We start from the raw sequence: 25400 nt of genomic DNA, 5'->3' as shown, positions 1-25400 counted from the left end.
ACAATGATATTTATGCTAGCAGGTTGGCCCACTTGAGCAAAAAGAAAAAATTAACAAGGAGGGTCCATTGGGCCCTGCTTGCCCGGTTACGTTAGAAATTTGAGGTGCCCGGATAAGGGTTAAAGAGGAATAAGAATAGGAAAGAAGTGACTTGAGGAAGTTTTTGAAAAGTGTAGAGAAAACTGGATGAGAAATACCGGGTGGCATTTACTATGTGCAAATGGAAGAGAATGGGTGAAGCGGGAAAGAAATCTGGAGTTGTCATAAATGGACGGGGAGGAAAGGAGACGAGAGACAAGAGGGTGTGGATGAAGCATGCAGTAATGAAAGAGGGGTTCCTGAAAATTAAGGTGGAGGGAAGGATGTTAAGCTAGTGAGGAACAGGATGGAAGGAAAACATCTACTCATCATTTTCATACATACGAAAGTAAAGTACATAATTCAATCAAATAGGAATTATTATCCTCATTACAATTATATATTTTCTGATGCCATAATAGTTTTATCCATCAAGGCAGTAAAAAGATAATTGGAAATGAATAATATTTAATTATTTCAGTATACTTTTCTACGCATAACAGTCAATAAAACTAATGATTAATATCTTTATAAAGAGTAAAAATATTTAATATGCATAAAAATGTTACACAGGTATTACATTAAGATACAGCATATATAGCTTTTTTGTTTTTGTGCAAATTGAATTTCTTAAGAGGCTAGAGGATAAAAATTGCAATTTCTATAAATATTGTAAATAGTAAAAAATCCCATTAAGTGTGTAAAAATTAGGAACATAGATAGGTTTTTATTTTGACACAAAATTGTGTCTACTCTTCCTTACTGGTAGCACTAGATTCATCATAGGAAAGGCTAATTTACTACTGGTATCAATGGTCATCATGTGTATGGAAATCAATCACATATTTTCAAAAAATATTAAGTTAATGGTTATTCTTATTTTATAATTGCGATTGTTCTTCTTACAGAATAATAGTACAAAAGTTAGTAATAATTATGGTAGTTTTTTTTGTTGTCTCATCATGAATACAGTTTTTCGCTCAGACCAGGAATCAAAGACTATTATGTATAAGAATTCAGTAGCTGGAAGGAAAAGATTGCTTCCAATGAAAAAAATATCTTCCCAATCAAGCTACTCAGCTACTCCCTCATAAGTGTAAAATAAGAAAACACGAAAGTTGTCTCCTATTTTTCATGAGTTGGTGATGTCGTTAAGAGTTCTGGCTCATTAACTCATTCAGGTAGGAAATTTCACTGAGGGAAAGAATCACTCACGCAATTGTGTACTACAATGAGCCATGTGAGGCCCATTTGCTAGGTCATGGAGTCGCTGAGAAGCGGTGACTAACTCGGCATGATTTTGTAATGTCATCAACTTATCTGCAAGAGGGTTAAGGATGTCGATTTTTTTGCCTGGAAAAATTGATAAGTAGGCCACATAACAAGAAACAGAAAAATATGAGTTTCTTGATTCAAACTCGATCACTATCGACAATATAAAAATATTGCTGAATGAGCCCATTTCAAACATTCGCTCTAATGCCATTATCTGATTTGTACTTGAATTTCAGAAAATTTTCTGTCATTAGTGGGTTATGTATTCTTTCACTGCAACATCCCACTTCAGTCAATGCTAAAATTGAAATAATCACATCTATGCATTAAATGACAACAAAGGCTAGCGGAATAGAGAGCTGCATCAAACCAATCGTGGGATTGTTGATGCAGCTTGATTGTTGATGTTGATGATGAAAGGGGCAACAATGACTGCCTCTTGGCATTATTATATACTCAAAGGTCGGTCAATGAGGGATCAGCTGGTTCCAGGAGAGTGGGAGAGATGGGGTTTACCCTAGATATCACAAATATTCAGGACAGTGTGTGTGTTCTGGGCTTAATAAAGCTGGGAACTTGTTGGAAGTTACATGTAATGAATACAATTTATCCCAAAAAGGATCAATGACATAACATCAGTGTTTGTAACACATAGTTCTTCATATAAATTGATATATGTCTACAAAATATGGATATTTCTGCTTGTGACAGTTACATTTAAAATTTATCATGATAGCATCAAAAATTGTGTAAACGTTATTAAATTCTAAAAAAAGATAACTTTTGCTAAGACTGACTTAACTCTGCAATCACATTCAAGGATTGTCAGTAAACATATTGCCATGTAGTCAATAGAGCATCATCACCAGAGAAACATGTCCATCAGTGACCCTGGCAACCCAAATAATGGTACTCATATGTCAGAACTACTAGTTTTCACAATCTAGATCTTGAAACAAAAAGTGAGATAATTATAACTAATATTTCAATTATTCCAGGGTTTCTTCATTATAGAGGAGGCAAACTGCCTATAGAAATGGGTTAAAAAAAATACTGTTCATTATTTTTTCAGGAAAAATTGTGTTTCCTCTGTTTACTTCTAATATCGCTATGTAATAATGTGAATTTTTGTGGACATTAAAACTTACGGATACAAAATATATGGTGAAATTATATCACTTTTCATGTCAAATTATATAATCATCTTCATAAAAGATTCTAAAAGTTTTCTTTCTGAAGGGGATGAAGTATTTAATTTCATATGAAAAAATAATTTGAAAAAGGAGGGTTATTATTGGAGTGAGAATTTAGTGTTTTCATATTAAGTTCTCAGTTAAATACATACTAAAAGAGCTTCTACACCTTACAGGGTCATTAAAAAATATTTGAAAATGTTCCTTTGCAGTCAGTTGGTATTTCTACATCATTTACGGTAGCAAGGAAGGGGTGAATCTTTTTACTAATCCTTGTGTTCAGTATTTCCTCTGCTTTCTGTAAATTGACTTTTTCTGCCATCATTTCTTTCTTCAGCAAGCGGTCAGCTTCTTCTTTCTCTTTTTCCTGAAAATAATGTATGCCACTGATTTGTAAGCTTTTTCATAGATATGCTTTCAAGATGTACTCTTTAAATGGTCATTATATGTACATTTTAGGCTTTCAAGAACTAAACGCGATAACCTCTAAGATCAAATCCACTGTAAAAATTCAAACAGAGACCTGTGATTTTCATGAAAAAGTATTCAAAATGTATTCACCACTAATAACTCATTTTCATTAGAATATTCATAATAGGTATCCAAAGCTAAAGGAATCATAAAAGTTAGAGCTCAAGGAATATAAGTGGGTATTCTACCTCATTGTCCCTTCAAAAATAAATTGTGTGTGGACATATGTAAAATAATTACCATGTAATGCTAATTACTATTTCATCTGGAGCGATAGTTTTTCATAAGCCTTTAGGCAGCCTTTATTTATTTCCCTGCCCTAACTTGCCCTGGTTATTCTTTAAGATGGAGTGGAAAGGGGATGCTTCAAAACGGTGTTTTTAGGAATGTTAGCAAGGATGTTGGAGAGAAGAGAACAGGTTTTAAAATTCAATGAAAAGGGGTAGACTACAGGAGAGGCTATGCAGAAGACACCTTACTCTCCCATAATTTTTGGAAAAATTGAGGAGATGGTTATCGTAAAGGTGGCTCACCATAGATAGTTTTTACTGCACCAGCTTAACAAATGATGGTCAAAAATAATTGATGAATACATATCTAAAACCCATTTGTCTTCACATTAGTGCTGAAAGGCGTTGCATATCACCAAGGCACAGTAGAAAGTAATGAATCACCCCACCAAAATGATGACCTTAATCCACCCTTGAGGCTTGAGCATAGTGCCAGTCATTACCCATTTCCAGTAGAGTATGTATCCTCTTGAAATTAAGAATGTACAAACAAGCTAGCACATATTTCTAAGTCAACATGACCTGCAAGTACTCAAAAGAGTTTTTATCATTCGAGTAAAAAGAGAAAAATACGTTATGCTCTGTACTCATGGGTGCTGACAAATAGTAGCTGTCCTCCCTAAAAATGAAGTTGTTGGTACATAGTATATATTTTATTCGTAACGAGCTACACAGGGCCCTCAGTGTCCCTTAGAAGGGCCTTGCATGTAACCTAGCCTCTCCTGTGACTATATCAACTCTTGACATCAAGAAATTGGTGCATTTCAGCAGTTTATTGATAAAGTCGTGTTTTAAAAAATTTCTACCATTGATATGCTATATTTTAATTACATACCTTCAGTAGCTGTGTTTCCTCCATTTGTTGCTTAAGTTCAAGTGCATACTTGTTCCTAACCCGTGCTGTCCTAAAAGCCTCAATTTCTTGAGACTGCAAGTTGTCCAATCTCTTCCTCTCAGCCGATTGAGCCTCAAATAAATCTAACTCTTTTTGCAATGCAGCTGCCTTTTCCCTTTCTTCTACCTGCTTTTTCCTTTGCTCTAGTACTTGCTATAAAATAAATAATGTTCACATCAGGGCAAGACAAAACAGTTCTTTCATACATCATAGCGACAATCATAGGTCACAATTCACAAACACTTATTCTATAAAATCTGTTATTCTTAATATTGTAATTATTTTCCTATCCATCCTATTTACATTCTATGCCAAATAGGGAAGTGCACTAATTTTTTTTTATTGCTGAATTTGAAAGTTAAGCCTAAAAAAGAAACATTAGTACAGTCACTTTTATTTTCTGCATCTGGGGTATGCACTTTAAAACGTTTTGAAAGTCGGAATATTTCATGTTGCGCTGAAACACAGTGCCTCCATCTTGATTGAGATGTGACGTCACAAGGCAGTAGTCACCAGTGGAGTATCGCTGTATTCCGTCGCCTTCTTTAGCGCGGCGAGAGTTTCCGGGAATCGGTGGAGTTTGCTTCCTAAAAATGTCGTCTAGTACCGAAAACATGAATTCAAAATAGAATTATAAATGATTTTTTGTTCCAAATTTCATCTCGACGTCGAAACAAAAGCCTGGAGAAGATATTCATTCCCGTGCCTTAAGCACAAGCTATACGGAATAAATGTTTCAAGGCTGCTCCTGACTCTTACCTATCGATGATATTCTGTTTTGAAGATCATTTGAAGGTATTGTAAGATCAAATTGATATTTATATTATAAAATTTACTTAATAGGTACCTCAGTCACATCAGAAAGTGTGTTGAGTCAAAATATAGCATCTTCCGCGTAGACGTACGTAATTTATAAACTGAAAGTAGTTTGGTTAAAGAATTATGGCGCGACTGTTTTTTTACACGACCGGGCAAAATGCGTACTTTGCCCATGATACGTGCATATATGATAACAAACGATTTTTGTTAAAGTTAATCTTTATTTGTTGAAATTAGTACATTTATAGGTGATACAGATATAAAGGTACACGGCAGTTCGCGCGGCGTAATTTGTACTCCACTGGTGACGGGTTCATCTTGCTGATCTATAAAATTAGCTACAATACCTCGAACTTTGAAAACTCGCAATATAGGCAGTCAAAGTACATTGTAAGAATACACGAGACCATTATAGCCCAGAATGTACGTACAATGTCGAAATCCTTGGTTTTCAAATATTGACGTATTTTATACGCCAGCGCGCCCGGTCCAGGGTTATCAACTTTTATTTCATCCTATTTGTTAGTTGAAATTATATTTCAGAATGGTTCTTTTAGCACTGCTACTGAGGTAAACTGGTAGGTACTGAGTACAAGGTACTGAGGTATGTACTGAGTAAGTAAACTCCCTTTGGAGTAATGTGAATTACAAGTGTTCGAGATATATGGCATTTTATATTCGCTTTGTGTTCTTATTAATTATGCCTGTACGCATATTGTTGCTTGCCGCGAGCCTTTAATGGTATGTGCTCTTGCAAGAGTGGTTTTCATTTTTAATGTGGAAGTTGGTCAGTATAAGTAAAGAAAAAATTAACATTTTAGCGCACACCAACCCTTGTAGTCATCGTATCTCGGCGTTTGTAATGACACTGCTAAAATACCTACACGCCATAATGACGATAAAAATATTGTCTCATGTCAATGATTGCTGCAATTATAATTAATGATAAACTAGACGCCGTATGATCACAATGAAGGCAACAAAAAATAATGCCATGAAGTAAACTTGAACCACGGTCCTTCGGGTAACATCTTTCCTTTGACTCGTGCACGCTACCACTACCCCAACCGACCCATTGGAAAATTATGGATACTTTGGATTTATATATATAACTTGTAAAAAGTAACGCATGAAAATTAATTAATTACAGCCTAACTAACGCCCTAATTGAAAAAGATGCAGCAAGGTACGCGGTCTCCCCTTGTTAGCCTTAACGTCTCGCATTTCTATGGAGCGTTGAACCTGTCCTCCTTATTCAAAAATTCAGTAACCATAAATACATCAAAGTTTGGTATACCATTTATAAATCGTTGGAATTTTCCTTCTCCCAACCAAGATTATCTTTTCCTGGACAGCGAACCATTGCAACAACCAGCCAGCTCGGAAATAAGGCTAACATCCCATGATTCTAGTAGCGAAGGGCGAACGTTCCGGCCGGCGTGAATACATACGCAACGAATAAGTCTTGCAGCAAACGTCTGAAATATGTTTATTAGTTTGACTCGGTTCTTACAAAAAAAGTTTTGGCATGATAAACGGCATTGTGCCAAAATATACCCAGCGAAAAATAAATGCCATCATGCATTTATCAAAGATTCAATGTAATGTTTGGAAAGGAAATTGCTTAGCTTTTCTACAAAACACACACTTTATTGCCGACTAGTTTCGGTTACACTGTACCATTATCAAGACTAGTGATACACATCAGAATTTGCCGGTATATATACTCTGTGGTCGGGTGATTGGAGGGGAAGGGGAGGGGGGAGAGGTAAGTGACGGGGAAGGTGAAGGAGGGAAGAGATAGTGAGAAAAACCAGAGGTAGTTATGCCTTGTTTCCACTACGAAGGGTCTACAACGGTTAGGGGATGATAGGTAACCTGACCAGCGTTCCAACGGGAGTCGGGAAGTTTGTCCGAATACCCCATGTCGCGATTTTTGTGATGGTGGTAATTTCTGAAAGGAGATCTGAGGGCTCTAAAGGGATCGACAAAGCTCTATGCAGCATGCAATGAAAGGCTGACAATTTTTGGGTTATGGCATGCTTGGAAGTTGCGTGGATGACTTGGTCTGTATGAGTAGACTTTCGGTAAATGGAGAACTTATGCTCGCCGTCTTTAATGGAAATATTTAGATCTAAATAATTTAGAGTGCTGCCCTCTTGTAACTCCATAGTGAACTTGATATTTGAATTTAAAGCATTGATAAGGCGTAAAAAATTTCTTAGTTGCCTCTTCGTTCCCGTCCATAAACAAAGTATGTCATCTACATAGCGGAACCAATAATGAACATTCTTGGTTCCGCTATGTAGATGACATACTTTGTTTATGGACGGGAACGAAGAGGCAACTAAGAAATTTTTTACGCCTTATCAATGCTTTAAATTCAAATATCAAGTTCACTATGGGCGATAGCCAATGGTTACACCGAAAAATTGATCAACGATTTGTTTGAAAGCAAAAAGAGAAAATTCTTACTCAGAGGTATTTACTCTACCACCCCCACGGATCAACAGTCATGGCGACGCATAAAATATTTAGGCCAACCTTCTATTAAATTGGAAAAATTACTCAAAGTAATCAACATAAAACCGGCCTTTTACAATAATTCTAACCTGAAGAGCATGCTACCTTCAGTCAAGGACCCCACTGATTCAGCCCTCAAGAGCGGGGTCTACCAATTAAGGTGTGGTGATTGTGACTCCAAATACATAGGACAAACAGGAAGAAGTCTGACCGTACGAGCGGAGGAACACCGGCGCGATTACTACAACAACACTGGGATGTCTCAATTCGCTACCCATCTTCGGGAGGAAGGCCACCAAGCGGATTTTACCCCGGAATTGCTTCACCGAGTCAAAAAAGGAACACAGCTGGACATCAGAGAACAGTTGGAAATTTTAAAAATTGTAAAGAGGAAAGAACCCATTGCTAATGACCACCTTTTCCCTTTCCACTCCCCCCTTCTAGACATTCCACTATTACACCCCAAAAAATCCTTGTGACGCCAACCCACGCTCTACTTTGTAACTACCTCTGGTTTTTCTCACTATCTCTTCCCTCCTTCACCTTCCCCGTCACTTACCTCTCCCCCCTCCCCTTCCCCTCCAATCACCCGACCACAGAGTATATATACCGGCAAATTCTGATGTGTATCACTAGTCTTGATAATGGTACAGTGTAACCGAAACTAGTCGGCAATAAAGTGTGTGTTTTGTAGAAAAGCTAAGCAATTTCCTTTCCAAACATTAAATATGGAATTCTACAAAGTGAAGGCCTCAACAATTGAATTCAAAGATTCAATGTGCTATTCATACTACTCTTTCCAAACTTGAAGTTGACACGTAAATGAATATTAATATATTACGCAATGATGAAGTCGTTTACTCAAAAGAGAAGCAGCCACATATATAATCTGAAGATATTTTATGACAGCAAAAAACGGATACTCTCAAATTCTGTAATTTTTCTATGCAATAATAGTGGTAGAACTAAACGGTGTAGAAGCTGCCTTCTGCTACTGCCTTGTGACGTCACGGCCAATATTCAACATGGACACCCGTTTTCGCGGCCTTTGAATTTTTCCATATTTCAGACGGTCATCTCGAATCAAGTATTCACTATTAGGATTTAAACTGTGGTTTTTATGTTATTCTGAACTCTAATTTTAAAAATGTGTTTGGTGTATTTGAAACACTAGTGCACTTCCCTATTTACTGTCTTCAAAAATTCATTTGTGGAATAATGACTCTTAATCAATTAAAATGCTATTTATTTTTATCATAATACTTTTTGCAAGTATGCCATAAAAGTTTATTTATCTTAGACAGATGTCATTGCTAACTTTTTGGCCCATATACAGTAAAACCTCTTTACATCGTAATGGAGGGGACCAAAATTTGGGCAATTTGATGTATGGAGGTTCACTATAGAGAGGTTTTAGTGATAGGAACCATTTTAATAATAAACCATAATAATAATATATTTAAACATACATGCATGCATTAGTGAACATATATTTACAATTTAAGGATCACACAAAGGTAAAAGTAACTTGTTCAAGAGGGCTTTTTAGGAAAGAAATTAGTTATTGGGTTTGCTTTAGCCTTTTTTAAAACTCTTTCGATATAATGTTTTCAATTCTATTGAATATAATCATATTATGATCGCATTCCTCCATGCTTGATAAAAACCATTCAATTACATACAATGAATCCTCAACCTCTTTTTTGGTGGGAACTGTAACTGATTCCTCATTACCAACATCTTCCTCTAAATCCATCTTCTTCTGTATCGTGCAATATGTATACATCTCCTTCACCACTACCTTCCAACTCATGTGGGGAACATATGAATAAATCATTATTAGCATTTACAAAGTCTTCAAATGTTGAATTTGTGTCAACTATTTTGTTGATTTTATCGTACTCTGTAGGTTCATTCTCAAATATCTCACTTTCCTCCTGTTTGCTACCACCATTAATGAAGCATTTCAAAAATTGAGGATATTGATTCCTTCCACGAAAGGCACAGCCTGTTCATAGTCTGAAGGATGTTCCACGAGCACTTTTAAAGTCGCTTTCACTATTCACTCTCCATAAAAAATAAATCACTAGCTGTTTTTGATTATGTCTTTTGAACAAAGAAATAATTCCCTGGTCTAAGGGTTGTAATTTACTAGTAGTGTTTGGAGGGAAGTACACAACTTTTATATTTCTTAACATAATTCCTTCATCCTCTTATTTCACTGCCCAAATTTTTTATTTGTGCAGCCTAGATATACAGTTTCTTCTGTTTTTCCTGGGTTGTTTAAAATAGATGTCAGGGTAAATGATGCCATTCCAAAGGTCACTGCTACATCTTTCTTCTGCCTGCCCTCGTCGATGGCTCGAAAAATTCCTCGGAATGTGGTAGTGTCAAGCAGCCACCTTGTTTTATCTGTCGAATCCGTCATCAGTAGCTTATAATTAATTAAGTACTTTTCGTATGTTTTCATATTTTATGGCAAACAATTGAAAATACTCCTTAAAATATATTTTAGAAAATTGATTTATCATTCTTATAACGTATGACTTGTTAAAGATTATAAAAAATAAATAAACACGTGACTATTGCAAAAAATAAACAAGATATTGAGCGTAATTTTGAAAATTTCGTCGAATTCCCTTTCTCTAAAATACAATGCTCATAGAGTTCCGTAGAAAAATTCTGTCGAGGGCACAAAGAAACGCTAGGTCTGCAAAACGACATGATTTCCTAGTGAGAATGCTGGGCGAACTACTTCAGAATGCGGCGGCTACGGTAAAAAATTTCATTGCTCTACCGCGTATCAGCTAATTAGCCGTCTCCTTCACCTAACATTGTCGCGCATGGAGTGATGTTCGTTCAGTATTGCTTGAAATTGACGTCCCGGACTCCCGATGGAAGAGTCAGATTTCGCGGCATAAATACGCACGCAAGACATGTGACTGTTGCTAAGCGCAATATGCGATCGTTCACGAAAGCATCGAAAAAAATACCAAGGCGGCAGTGAGAAAGTGCTACACCGGGAAATATGGGAATAAAATAATTGCAAAACAGTATTTGATTTATTTCGAGTCACAGTAAATTCATGAAATATTTTCATTTTAGAAACGGAAGTAGCAATGCGGTTGAGTAATTCTGTCTCCATGAATGGGAGTGAAGTTAGTTGAAATATTTCCGCCGACAAAGGATTATAGGCTGCGCTGATCGCCCCTTATATTAATTGAACATAATATGTAAGCATTTACAGGAAAATAAAGCCATAAGTAACAGAAAGCGAGTGCTATTGCGCAATTTTGACCATGATTCGAGAGAAAACGATGCGTTCTGTCTTCATTTACTGGCACTTAAAATGATTAGGATAGTTCGTTGGCTTTTTCTTATTTACTGTTAGGTATGCTCTCATATGGAACAAAATGGCCATAACTAATGGTTAACGTGAAAATTGCAGTATAGTAAAGGTGTAAAAGAAAAGAATAAGCGTGAAACATTTATTGCTGAAAATGTCATTCCATGTTCGTTATCGCGGCTGCATTAATGGTCTCTAGTTGTCTCGGTACGAAATGCGGAGGTAGTTAGGCCGTCTCGGGGGTGTCTCGTTGCTATGATATATAGAGGTTTTACGATATAAAGAGGTTCACTATAGAGAGGTTTGCCTATAATTTTACATGTAAATGTGACGGGACCAGAGGGTTGGTACGATGTATAGAGGTTTACGATGTAAAGAGGTTCACTACATAGAGGTTTTACTGTAATACAGAAACTTTTCAAAGATTTTTTCCCTATGAGTGGGGATGTCTAGTAATTGTTTTCATAATCTTATGTATTGGTGATACACAATGGGTTTGGATGCTGTAGAACATATTCATATTAGTATTAACATATCACAATAATTCATGAATGTATAACAATGGTATAGTTAATATTCTGAGTTTTTTAAATTCAGGTCGACAAGGTTCTCTGTAGTTACTGTGTGTTATCAGGTGGATATGTTTTTTCTATAGTTTGAAAATATTTTCCCATCCAATTGCATTAACCCATCTTGTTATTCCGGACTTCATGATGGGGTGAAATAACCATATTACATACATAGTAAGGTTTTACAAGATATAGCAGTTTTAAGATACAATTCCTGCTGTGTCTGGCTTTTCAATGATCATAAATAAATTGCCAGGACAGTCGTTGGAAATTAGCAGGGGAATCAACTTGGAGTTTTCTTGTTTTGCACGTGGACTATAGGTTGGTTTCCTATTTCTTTTTTATTGCCTAAATCGAAGGATTATTACTCCTGGAGTATGTATTTCATGCTTTTAGATTTTTAAATGATGATATCCACCGTATTTACTTTTGTAAGTCGCGCCCACGAGTATCCCGCGTACCCCTACTTTTGGGCCGGCTGGTGAGGAAAAAAAACCTTCCTAGCGCTTTTTGAGTGCAGTCTAATATAGGAACTCGTGATTCGTTGCTAAATCGATTAATTTACGTTACCATGATTAATTAGGTTAAATGATTTTAGAAATTTAATTCCTGCAAAGGTTTCCTAGTTTCAATGCTATACTCTGAAGAAATGAACAATAAGAATTTGAGGGAAAATGGTATGTGGCTTACATTAAAATTTGGAGGATTCGTGTAAGCTCCCCACACCCATGTTTTACCCGGCATTTCTGGAGAAAAGGTGGAGAATACTTTCTTCACTCAAACGCTGAGGGAATACGTAAAAATTGTTAGGATTTCTATTGGATAATTAAACTTATACATTTCAGTGGGCAATGCCGGTTTTTCCTGGTGTTTGACATCACAAGGGTCATCATATCTTACTCTTTTTGAGCATTAAGTAAGTCCAATGTTAATTTTCGTGTATTCCTTTGTTGCGTATAGTTTGCCTCTTGAACTAACAGAAAATAGTCTATGATTGATTAAACGAAGTGAGAAATAAATAAAACTTCTTTTTTTTATCTATAAAGCTAAGCTTACAAAGCTAAGTTTATTGTTAGTTCTATAGTTCGTTCACTTCTTTCTTTCTCGATCCACTTAAATTCAATGAATATTCAAGATCCATATAAACCGTTGATATAACTTTTATTAAAACTTCCCAAGGTTCACAAACCTCGCAACTTAGGAAAGAAAGTACTTGTCCAGCAAAACAAGTGTGTTGTGGAATACATTTTTCTGCAGGCAGTAATACTGTAACATGGAGACGTCAAAACCTGCTGCCTGAGCATGAAGAGCAATTGGTTTTTCAGCATGAGAATTTGAAAGGATCAAATATTACATGATACATTTACATATAAAATCTTAATTACAATTGTACAAATATCTTTATTGAGGGTTTTTCTAAGCAGTTTGGATACATACATTGATGACATATTACTAGAGGTTAATTCATTTCAATTGTGCTTATGAAACTGTTTAAGACACATTAATTTACATTCATCACCTAACTGTGACTCAATCACCATCAACGTTCCTCATTATCTTTTCCTTTTTAAATCAAGCTAAGCGTTCAAAATAGAAAATTCACAAGGGGATTGAAAAAAATGAGAATATGTTGGAGCATGGTTTGCTGTACTGCCTAGTTCTAGAGTTACCATACTTGACTTGACTCAATTTGATACTCGCGACTAGTTTTCAACTCCACTTGAAGTCAAAAAGTACTGCTCACACATCCCTAACCACGGGCATTTTTTTAAAAAGGTGGACTATATTCAGATAAATATGGTACTTATTTGTGACAATTATGTGTGATACAATGATTAAATTATCAGTGATGTGCTTGAAAAATGGGATGAACATCAAATGATTGGACTTTTATAAACCAAAATTAGCCAAAATGGGTTGTTTTCAATTTTTTGCTAGACGAACAAACAGTAATTGATTTTTGTATATTTTTATTTAATTATTTCAGTTCTGTTTTTGGTCTGATAAATATGACATAAACTATCACAATTCATTTCCTTGTATTCTTTGGTGAGCTAGTTTTTCTAATTGCAAATTGTCAACGTAATCAAAAGCTTTTGACTGATTATAAATCAGCTGAACAGCTGAGTTATATGATTTGTCTATTGATTGAGTGACTTTATTATGAAGTCTGTAAGGGCAGTTGTAATTGAATGACCTTTTCTAAAACTATGTTTTTGGTTATAAAGAATCCTGTTCTATTCTGGGTGGTTGATTAGTTGCTGATATACAGCCAGTGTCTTACATGCTTTCAAGATTAAGCCTGAAAACTAAAACTACCACATGATGGTGAAAGAAAAAAAACTTTGGATAGCACTCACCTTTGTCAATACTTCTCTGGCTTCTTTTTCTTGGCAAATCTTATCCAATCGCAGTTTGTCAAGATATTTTCTTTGCTCCTCAACCAACTCATCAATCCGCTTCTCTTCTTCAAGTCTCTCCTTTCTCAACTCCTCCATGTATTCTTTGTAGTACACCATCTCTTTCCTAGTTTCTTCCTGCAAAATTTAGAATTCAGCAGGTAAAAATAGGCTATAATAATATTTTCAGAAATTTCATTCATCAGAGGTGAACATGATTATCAAAGGTTCACTGGAAAAGCTTCTTTTTACCATACGATTGCATATGCTTTAGAAGAAGCTGCACACATCTTTTATGCTTAAAAGTGGCTATTATATTACATATTTTCCATATCGTTTCCTCTGCCATTCAGCCCCTGAATAAATGAGTGACAGTTGTTAATGCTATTCTTATGTTTCAATATGATGCCCAGTAAATTTATCTCTCTCATATTGGTTTTCCCATTTTCAGTACTGGCAGTTTGCAAGTCTAGTTCCTATTTCTCTTAGTAGCTTGTGCTCTTCAAATTCATAGTTCTTATATATTTACAAGGTTTTATTTTACAGTTCTACAAAAAATGAATTTTAAATAAATTATTCATTATCTTCTGGCACATGATATGTACTATGTATTTCCTTTTAACTACATTACTACATAATTCCTATTACATTACAAGTCTGTGGTCTAATATAATGTGAATCCAAATACCTTGTAGCATAGGGAAAAATTAAACATGAAAAGAGTGACATTTTGCGGTATGTTTATGAGCAATTAAATGAATATTACTTCAGTACCATAAATCATTTCATGAAGATGTCAGGTTATAATATATGTTGTCAAATTAAATTGAAGTGGTTGACCAAGCTATTATTTGCTATATTGCTTTGAAAGTGATGAGCACATACTTCCAGCCCAGTTGTAGAAAGTCAATTTGTGGAAAAGTAGAGCCAAATGTTAATTTTTCCAAGATCATTGGTTAAGAATATTTTTATGCAATGCTGAGATATACTTACTTTAACCCAATTAAAATTTATGTACATACTTGCATCATTCAAAGACATTATCCAAAATGAAAATAAAATAATATAATAATTTCTACTCAAAAATTTGCTCTGATTACACTTTTTTGCATAAATACCTATATCTTATCATATTTTTTTTTTTAAGTTGACCACAAAGACTAAAAATCAGATCCTTTTAGAAGATGAATGTGAACGTCCAAATGAATAACGTTGCAAACTGCAAGATGAACGTGATCGGCAAGATGAACATGAACACTTGGATGAAAACGAATGCCGAGACAAACTATTTGGCAGTTAAATTGTTCATTTTATTCAGGGCATTTGGAGATGGTGATGATTCAAGGCAAGACGGAGGGGGATGGGAGGGAGGGATGGAGAGGGGCTTGGCAGTTTATGTCACAGCTTCAGCGGCCTTAGATGACTTGGCATTGTCACCGCTATCAGTTTTAACCACAACATGCTTCCTGGAGTAAGTTAGTGATTGCAATGTGATTCAAAATACCACTTCATGAGCATACCTACTGGCCCGAAATCACCGCACGAGTGTAATTCAGACATTAACGGTGAAGAGGGAGCTTCAGATAATTGTTCATTTTTGAACAGGTTTATTTTAATGAACAGGACATTTCTGTTTGAACAATCTCAAGTTCTTTAGGTGAATAAAATTCGATTTAGAAATTTACTTGACTGGCATTGCATAATATGCGGAATACATACACACTTGGTTATCCCCTGCAAAGATGCAACCCACACATCACCTTCATACAACAGAACCCTCTTCGACTAAGTAATGGATTTTCTAGTCCCAACCAATTTTTTTGTGAAGAGGTTTTACTGTATATTTTTTATGAAGAATGATAACATCAGGATTGAGATTACATCTAAAATCTTCAAACCCAATAAACCAGAGATCAAAACTTACAATGAAATATTGTGACTAAATTTTTTAAATCAAATTGAATACATAGTAAAAGTTAGATTTTGAATTGGATTCCCATTCTTGGGTCTATAGGTTAAATAAATTAAATTCTGCTCAGACAAACACATGATTAAGACGTATTGGTGGGAGAAAAATAGGCTATTGGTAGGCAATCAGAGGAGAATAGTAAAAGCATATGGAAGCTTGGAATTTCTTAGTGAAGATTTTGCGTAGATCACATGTTGAGACAAATAAATATTAACTCAGGGTAACTGGCAACAAGAGGTAAGGGTATAGAGCAGAATTGATAAGGTGTGATTGACAGAGAGGTTGACGAGTAAGAAAGAGAAGAGTGTCGGAAGTGTTGAAGTATAAAAATAAATACCTAGATAAATTGAAATGTATAAAATTAGCAAACAGAATACATATGTATTTCGTTACAAAAATTAATGAATTTTCTTGGATAGTCTATAAAATTGCAATCTTTTTTGATGAGTTTCAGTCCAAAACATACTAAATAAGGGTAAAATTATTTAAAATATTAGTACATACTCAAATAACTTACCATCATTCTCTTTCTTTGCATAACCTCATCAGTCAAATCCTTGTTGGCAGTTTCAGCCATGTGACGATTTATTGATTCATCTAATTCATTTTGCTTAGTAAGTATTGCCTCACGTTCCGCAATTTGTTGCTGTAAAAGCTTTTGAAATTTCTCTCTTTTTTCCCTGGTTTTTCTTTTCTCTGGAATACAATTGAGAAATGATATTTTCAAAATGTGGAGGAGCATTAGCTAAACCTTAATCTTTTATCAAAGCAGGCTGTCAGCAGAAAAACTTTATATATAATGCCATATGAAATTGAAGCCAATCATTTATAGATACATAGTCAAGGAAGAAATTTAGACCTAAATTACGAGCTGAATCCGGACAGTATTTCAAGGTATTTTCATTTGTTGTCAGTATATTATGTATCAAAGTTCCACGTACTTACTAATGGTATCAGAACGAAATAATCACCCTTCAAATACAAACACAATATCATGTGTATTTCTCAAGGTAAATGTTCAGGCGAAACACTTTTAAAAATCTATCATTCAAAAAGAATATGAAAAGCTCGAAGCATTTTGTACGGATAAACATTTAAGATATCCTTCCCTAATGCAATGGGACATGATTAGTGTAGCAGAAAGTATAAGATTGGGAACTAAGAATTGGATCCTTAAAGATAATTACATTTTTTATCAGGAGAATGCTGAATATCATTCACATCTATGGAAAAGGTAACAAAGATGTCAGAGAAGAGATTGGATTCTTCGTTAGAATCTTGAAGAAGAGAACAAAAACCTAATTCGGAACAATTAAAAGTATAGTAGGTATTTATGTGATAAATAATACTAATAAGGTTCTGTTCATTTTCCAAGCAACATTAAGATTTTAAAGTCCCCTTTTGAATTAAACTTGGTGGACATGTACATACATCTAAGCCCTGGACAGTGAAAAAAACCACCCAAATACGGATTCAAACCCCCAACCTCTTGATTAGCAGGCAAGGACCCTACTCCTTACTAAGGGCAGCAATGAAAGAGAATCGAACAAGACAAAATATGCATGAAGAGACTAGCTGAAAGAATAATGAATGGAAAAGTGTCATACCCATCCTAATGATTGTAATGCCTCAAACCAGGGGCGCAGCTAGGAATTAAGGCTGGTGGGGGTTTAGGTGCAACTAATACTGGGTGTGTGGGGGTATGGTATACCCACCAGGATAAGTGGTAAATGCGAGATCAATTAATTGCGGAATTTTAAGATAAATGGTTCAAAGCGGTGAATTTTACGGCTTCCTGAGGGATATTTTATTAATCTTACAATTATTCTATTAGTAATATTAATACAATTAAGTAAAATGGATTAAACTTAAAAATTTCTCTGAGCTCTGGGGGGGTTTTTATCCCCCAAAATCCCCCCTCACTGTGCCACTGCCTCAAATAAAACATTTTGTGAGAAAAACAAGAAATCAAACCCTCAATTTCTTCCAATCGAGCTTTTTCCTTTGACTTTTCAAGTTCTCTCAGCTCGTCTGCCTTTAAAGCCTCTTGTTGAGCCATCAATTCTTCCCTCTCTGCTTGCTGTCTCATCAGCTCCTTTGCAATACACTGCTCTCTCTTTTTGGACTCTCTCTTCTTGGCTTCCTCTTCCATGGCCTACAATATGAATGGAAAGAACTGAAAATTAAATACCAAATAAATGTTGAGTCTTTTAGGGCAAAAATCTACAGGGCTAAATGAGACAGTCCTGCTTTTTGTGATAAAATCTTACCTAAAAGGTAAGCTCAATTGTCCCACTCCTGTATAATAATATTGCATAGTTTTATAAGCCCTTTAGATATGTTTGTGCATGTATAAGACCCACCATAAAATAAATTTATAATACATAGCACACAATAAATATGACAAGCAAAAGAAAATATAACATGTGGTAATTGAGATTTTGCATAGTCCAACAGTAATATTTTTTTGTATTCTCAGTAAGGTTTCTTTGTTTAAAAATGGTTAATAAGTGATTTTTATTGTTTAAGACTGAACCAAAAGCTGTCAAAGCCATGAAGGCATCTTATCTTGCCATATTTATTCACTGGTTAATGTGTTGCCGACATTCCAGAGTCGTTGAATACCTTGTACGGGGTTAGGGATATGTAACCTAACTTCCTCGGAATTGCCTGCTTTCTATAGGTTATCAAATGGTCCCATATTGACTGTTCTTTAAGCCTAAGTATTGCTTATAAACCATGAAGACATATATTTATCACAGCTTATCTGTTTATTTGCAGTTTTTACTAATGCATGACATTTTATCTAATAAGACATACTAATTATTTTGATGGAATGGAAAATTACTTAGGTGCTAAATTCTTCATGTGAAATGAGATTTTCTTTGACATAGTCCCTAAAGAGCTGTTCCTCCAAATTAGTGGCATGAGCTTGAACCAATTAATCTATCAAGGTTACCTCATCCTCAATAGGCTTAAGGTGGATTTATAGGACTAGATTATCTATTGATATATAGGTATCATTATCATCAGCTGTGTTGTAAAAAGTCGCATTGGAAAAAATAATACATTTTAAAATTTCCACTGCTTATATTTATTTTATTTTACACTCAGGTTCACAAGTGCGATTACAGAACTTAAGGTAATTTTTCATTGTTTGAAAACCTTTTTTCCTTTTACATTGAGATTGAAATACCACTATCACTGATGACACCATGAAATCCCATTGGTTATTAAGTGAATAACAAATCTCATTCATCATTTGATTATTGATGATGTAGTACAGTCAGATTGTAGAGAGGCAAATAACATCAGTCACAATCATAGTCCACAGGCAACATGGGAGCATGGGATGGTGATGAAATATCATTAACATGCAGGCACTGCAGATAATTGCTAATTGTTATTGATTCATAGCTATAATTTTGATCAAAATAACATTATTTTTTCAGCATCATGAAGATGGACAGTCACCAATTTAATCAGAAGTTTCTGGTCAACATTGCAATTACAGGTTGAATACAAAAAGTTTGAAATATGTACATGAATGAAAAGACAAATCTCTGTAAGTACATCAAATTAATGGAAATAATCAGCAGGATACATACTCAACCCTTAGGTTTTGATGAAAATAATGCATTGGCTAGTTCATTGGGCCCAGTGAAAGGGGGGGCATAGAGGAGGTTGGAGTAGGTGAGACTGATACAGGAAAAAATGAGTAAGAAGTGTTCAGCATGGTGGATAAGGATAGCAGAGTACATATGTACCAACTTAATAGCCATGGTTAAAAGTGGGGATAAGGAGGGACTCTCTCCCATAATTTCTGGAAAATTTGAAAAGATGGCAATTTTTAAGGTAACCTCCAATTTAAGTTTTTATTTTACCAGCTTAACAAACAATTCCTAAAGTTATCAATGAATACCATGAAGACACTTGTCAATGCATATGAGACTTCAGACCCATTATTACTGAAAGATGATGCATCCTTGGTGAGAACCAACCCCCCAAAACAACAATCAAGTAGTGCCAAGTAGGCACTACCCCTAGCCAGGAGGTCAATATAATGCCCACCTTGCCCCCAATAAAACTGTGAGTTCAACCACAATTTTCATCTATCTGCTATGCATCAGGAGTTTATTGGTGACATTTCCATGACTTCTAATCCTGATTCATAAAAAAATTTCCCCAGCTTAGAATATGTACCATGTTTACACATCAACTTCCTAATGGAAGTAAATTAACTGGAAGATTACTTTCATTAAAATCAGGCATAAAAGTCTTTATGCAAGTACATAATATTTAACGCAGACACTTAAGTTCAACATAAAATCCTTTCAATGCTCAATTTAAAAACATACGAATTAAATATATTTTTCAGTTGAATGTTAAACTGAGACATTGATCATGCCCTAATTACTGAGCAGCCGAAGGTTTATGGTGGTTCATTAACACAATAACTGAAAAAAACATTCTCTAGAATTTTGGTCAACAAATTCAAATGGATAATACCTCATTGCCAATGATTTTGTTTTTTATAAATGCTGAAATGGAATTGAAAAATCTCTTTTTTCCATTTCACCCGAAACCCTGACGAAGCTTCAATAAAAAGGAAAATAGTAGTAAAGTAGTACCATTTAAATGCCTGCTTTAAAGCTAAGAAAAAATCTTATGTTACAATAAAATGTCATGGCAATAACTTAGGTATTTGGAGCAAAAATACCTTCTTCTCGAGCATTTTCCGCTGATTTTCTTCCCAATATGCCTTCACAGCCAGATCTTTGTTACGTTGCTCCTCCAATTCTCTGAGCTGCTCTAACTGAGCACAAAAAGTTTGCCTGTTGTTCTTTTTAGCGAACATGGAGCGTATCGGCTCATAGTTATTCCTTTCAGTGAAATAAAAACTCTTAAGAAATCATTAATGAAGGAACTGTGATTAACAGACACAAACAAATTAGATCCATGACACTTGTTTACCACTACATAGAATTTGCATTATTGTTTTAATGATACATAAGAGCAATTAAATAAAAATCATAATTGCTATACATATATGATTTTGATGTTAGGCATGCTTATAGACTACATTGACTATTACCTGACAAATAGGTAGTAAAATTAATAAACTAAACAGCAAGAATTACTCTTATGTTGTACTTACTTTTTCTTATTTTCCCTAGTTCTTATTTCTTTTTCATGGAAGTAACTGCTACGTGATAAATTAGTCTTCCATCAATTTGAGTAACCATTATATTTAAATAATCACCAGATGACTTATAAACGTGAACAATTGTTAGTTACTAACCTTAGTACAATCCATTTGGAATTCAAAATCCCGAAAAAATAATATTCTATCCCTGCACAGGAATTCTCAATTATACTGTTAGTATCTATTTATTGAAGCACACTAGAAACTCAATTGCTGGTTTCTCAATTAACATTTTATTTGATTATCCTCTCAAAACTTGCCCACCTTGCCAGCCCCTTCATCACTGCCCTACTCTCCCTTTCAACCCTCTTCTATTCTCATTATATTCCCCCCTCCACCTCAAAACAACTAATTTTTCAAAGGAAATGGGTGCAAAATATAAAGAGCTCTCTGGATAGTACACAAAAATCAGAATATAAATGGCTAAGAAAATGCTCATTAATAGATTATCTACTCTACCAATTGTCTGTAGGAACTTTCCCCAACAATAGGACAGATAATTGAAGTACTACTGTACTGGCTTAAGTTTAAATCCATGCAATTTGTTAATGGAAATACATATTTAGTGACCCATTTTTGGTCACAGCGTTGAGAAAGCAATCAAGCATAAAATCAGAGCCCACATCTATTACTTCCAAAGTAATCTTCTTGCATTCAACCAGTAATTGGTTCCTTTTTTTCAGATTAACTCATACTTGGTGATTAAAAACTTTTTTACTATATTGCTCTGATAATGTTTGATTGGCCTCAATATTTCCCTACCAATTCTGGTTGCTTTCTCAACGATTTTCCTCATTGTTACCGAATGACTTCTGGAGCAGCTACGGGTTAAAGAGGACAGTAATCTAGAATGCCACCTACAACCCAAAGATTTGGGTCAGACCCATAGTCAATAATAATTTGGACACACAGAATGGAGAAGCTTGAACAATTTTAGTGCTATTTGAACAATATGAACGATAGCAAAAAAAAGGAAAAAAAAAGATTCCCCTGACAAAGTGACCAGCATAGTTTGGGGAACGTTGGGAACACCCAAACATTGATGCAGTAAAATAGCCCAAAAGTTTTTAATCACCATGATAACCACCCTCAAAAGTTTTAGCAAAGAATAACTCATAGTTGTAATCAATTATATTCTACCTAAAGCGATTCCAATTATTTTATTTTATTTACCGCCATTATTTATCATACCATATGGTATCACTGAAGATATGCTTACAAGAACTGTTGCATTCGTTTTTCCTCCACTAATTTCTTCCTCTCCTCCTCTTTCCTCCTCCTTTCCTCTTGAGCTTGAGACAGCTTTTCACTGTAAGTGTGATGTCCATTGGTTGCTGCACGTTCCTGCATTTCCTTGCGATAGCAAGCTTCTTCTTCTTTCAGTAATTTTCTTAACCTCCAATGGCAAGTTTGACACAAGATAGAAAAATCATTATTATTTCCAACCCGATTTTCTCTGATAAATTTGGGATGAATAACAATACAATGTCACTCAACTGTTATGTATTTTTAAATTGATTTTTAATAATGTAAGTGGATGCAAAAATTTGTATGGTTGAAATAATGCTCCAAGCATATTTTTGGTCCTCCAATTATGGCATATTGATGTTAAACAAGTGCAATGGAGAAATAAGCTATCTAAGCTAATGGAGAAATAGCTATGGCTAAGTAGAAGTCTGAGAGGTTCCATTAAGTGCAGGCATATAGCCAGGAAGGGGTTTCAAGGCTTCAGCCACGCTGAAAATTTTCCCCTTGTAGAAACTACCCACAATACATCAGATGAGGAGACCGCTAGCCCAGGGGAAGCTACCCTCTGTCATTTAACTTTTGATGCAGTAACATTTCATAATGTCTGTCAAAAACAAACCATACATTTTACTTTCAACATTAAAGAAACACAAAACATAGATTACTAAGTGAAGTGTGTGGTTTTCTAGTGCATGCGAATTGACCAAAAATATTGGAATGGGCAACCCGATACATCCCAAGCAACCCTAGAACCAAAGTTCTGGCTATACTGGGTCTATTCAATAAGTATCGGGACTGGTTCCAAAAGTCAAATTTTATTGTAATTATCTTAATAATTACTATATGTATAATCTTCGAAATACATTCCTCCTGCATCCATATACTTAGTTTGGTTCGTCTGCCACTCGTCAAAAGTCTGCTGGAAGTCGGTTTCCAGAATACTGTTCAGAGCCTTTGTCGTCGCCGCTTGAACCACCTCGATGGAGTCGAACCGATATCCTTAGATGAGCTCCCTTTTTATTTGCGGAAACAAGTAAAAATCAGGTGGAGTCAGGTCCGGGCTGTAGGGGGGGTTAGCAACGTTACCACGCCAAATTTTGCTATTAGCTGCCGCACAACAATCTCACTGTGGCACGGCACATTGTCATGGTGAAGTGTCCGATTCTTGGCAATGGCTGATCGCTCGCACATTATGTAACGTTGCACCAGCTTCGCGCACACTTTCCTCATCGCAAGATCCTCTGTTACAATGGTGCGGATGGTTCCAACTGAAAGCCTGTTGTCCTCACTGATAAGGGCAATGGTTAAACGCCTGTCAGAGTTCAAAACGTTTTTCAGTTTGCCCAACTGAACATCGGTTCGAGCGGTCGTCAGGCATCCGACACGGTGCTCGTCTTTGACGAGCTCCCAGCCTTCCTTAAACATTTTGCGCCACTCAAAAACTCTTTTGCGGCTTGAGGCATCATCCCCTTAAGCCCATTTAATGAGTTCAAGGGTCTCTGATGCAGATTTCCTGAGTTTAATGCAAAACTTCACAGCGTAGCGTTGCTCGAAGGTGCACTCCATGCTGGCTCGACGACACCACAAACAATCACATGTCACAACAATCAACCTGCTGTCTCTCATCACATGCCCGTAGGCGATTGAACTTAAGTGCACCTGAGTGGTGGGGGGCCCCTCTACCAATTCGGCAAGTCGGATCCTCCATCCACTGCATTATTGAGGCTACAGCGAACCAGTCCCGATACTTATTGAACGGGCCCTGTATGTGCCTGATCAGGTGTGAAAACCTGACCTAACATAAAAGTGAGTTGTGTTCATCCCAAGATATCTTTAGAAGGAATTTCATCAGTGCTTACAATTTGTTAAAAGAAAAGGCTACACTCCCTTTTTAAATTAATTTTCTGAATCATTTAATATTTGGCCAATATGGGCTTTCAAAACTATGGGCTTATGGGGTACCTATCCAAAAACCACAAAGCTATTTAGCTAGTTAAGGATAATTTTCTAAACTATTTAACAGAATATTTTTCTCAAAGCAAGTAATCATTAAATGCTTTCAAACCAAACAAAACCCTTTTTTCGTGATTACTACATCAATTTTACTATTTACTTCCTCACCTACAAGTGCCCTTTTGACACAAAATATGGGCAACAATGGGTGAAATATAGTGGCGAAGCCAGTAGGGGGGGGGGGGGGGCAGGCCCTCCCTAAATATAAAAATACAATAATTTTCCTTCATGAAAGAAAACAAAATATTGAAAAATCATGAATTTACTAAAAACATTTCTTTAACAAATGAAGTTTTTCCATCATTAAAAGTGTTATAATTAGTTTAAAACCCATTACTTAGTACCCTGTTTTTCAAAAATTTTCCCCCTAGTTTTGGAACCCCCTCGAACGAAATTCCTGGCTATGCCACAGGTGAAATAATTAGTTATAGGGTTCGCAAGATTAGCTCCCAACGCGTTAGCCAAAATATTCAAATAGGTCATTGCAAAAAAGAATGCATTAGCATCAATGGTCTCCAGGTGACAAGGATCATAGAAAATTGTAATAGTACCTATCTCTCCTGTTTTCCAAATCGTAATAAACTCCTCTCATGCCAGCAACAACCATAGTCTGGACGGTACCAATTATATTTTTACGCTCTGTTACTTCTTCAAACTTATTTCTGCAGGTTTGCAAGGAATAGAGCTTACGATTTTCTTCATTTTTTCTCTGTAATTCCTCTTTTTTCCTTTGCTCAATGGTATGGTGGTCCGAGTTATATCCTGCAGCCGGCTGTTTTGGCTGCAGTTTATGGGTAAGGATGACTATAGTTCAAATAACAAATATACAACGATTCCTGATAAATATGTACTTTATGCTTACTTGGCTGCTTTGAGGGATGTTTCGACAACGACCACCGTCACCTCTTAAGCTATTCCGGGGGTTACTCATTTTCTCACTTTTGTGAGCAAAATATAGTAATTACGGTAGATATAACTTGGAGAGTAGGCAGCCAAAGGTAGATTTAATAACCATCACAATCACTCAGTATTGCCTCCCAATCAAATTTCCTTCCATATCGTTGCCTCAGAAACGATCTATCTATATTGAATATCGACGAGGATCG

The 25400-nt window shown here is 35.6% G+C and overlaps 1 protein-coding gene across 1 annotated transcript; it reads right to left on the bottom strand.

Moving 5' to 3' along the window:
* Positions 1–603: 603 nt before the first annotated feature.
* Positions 604–25355, bottom strand: LOC124168787 (trichohyalin-like). The gene is made up of 9 exons (XM_046547097.1): positions 25157–25355; positions 24846–25075; positions 22253–22429; positions 20548–20710; positions 17802–17982; positions 16345–16523; positions 13820–13996; positions 4143–4355; positions 604–2913 (listed from the first exon to the last, which is right to left on the bottom strand). The coding sequence occupies exons 1-9, from the start codon at positions 25223–25225 to the stop codon at positions 2728–2730; spliced, it is 1575 nt and encodes a 524-aa protein (XP_046403053.1). The 5' UTR covers positions 25226–25355; the 3' UTR covers positions 604–2727.
* Positions 25356–25400: the final 45 nt, after the last annotated feature.

Source organism: Ischnura elegans, chromosome 12 (genome assembly GCF_921293095.1).
Source record: "Ischnura elegans chromosome 12, ioIscEleg1.1, whole genome shotgun sequence".
NCBI lineage: Eukaryota > Metazoa > Arthropoda > Insecta > Odonata > Coenagrionidae > Ischnura > Ischnura elegans.
This window is presented reverse-complemented; position numbering and strand designations above follow the sequence as displayed.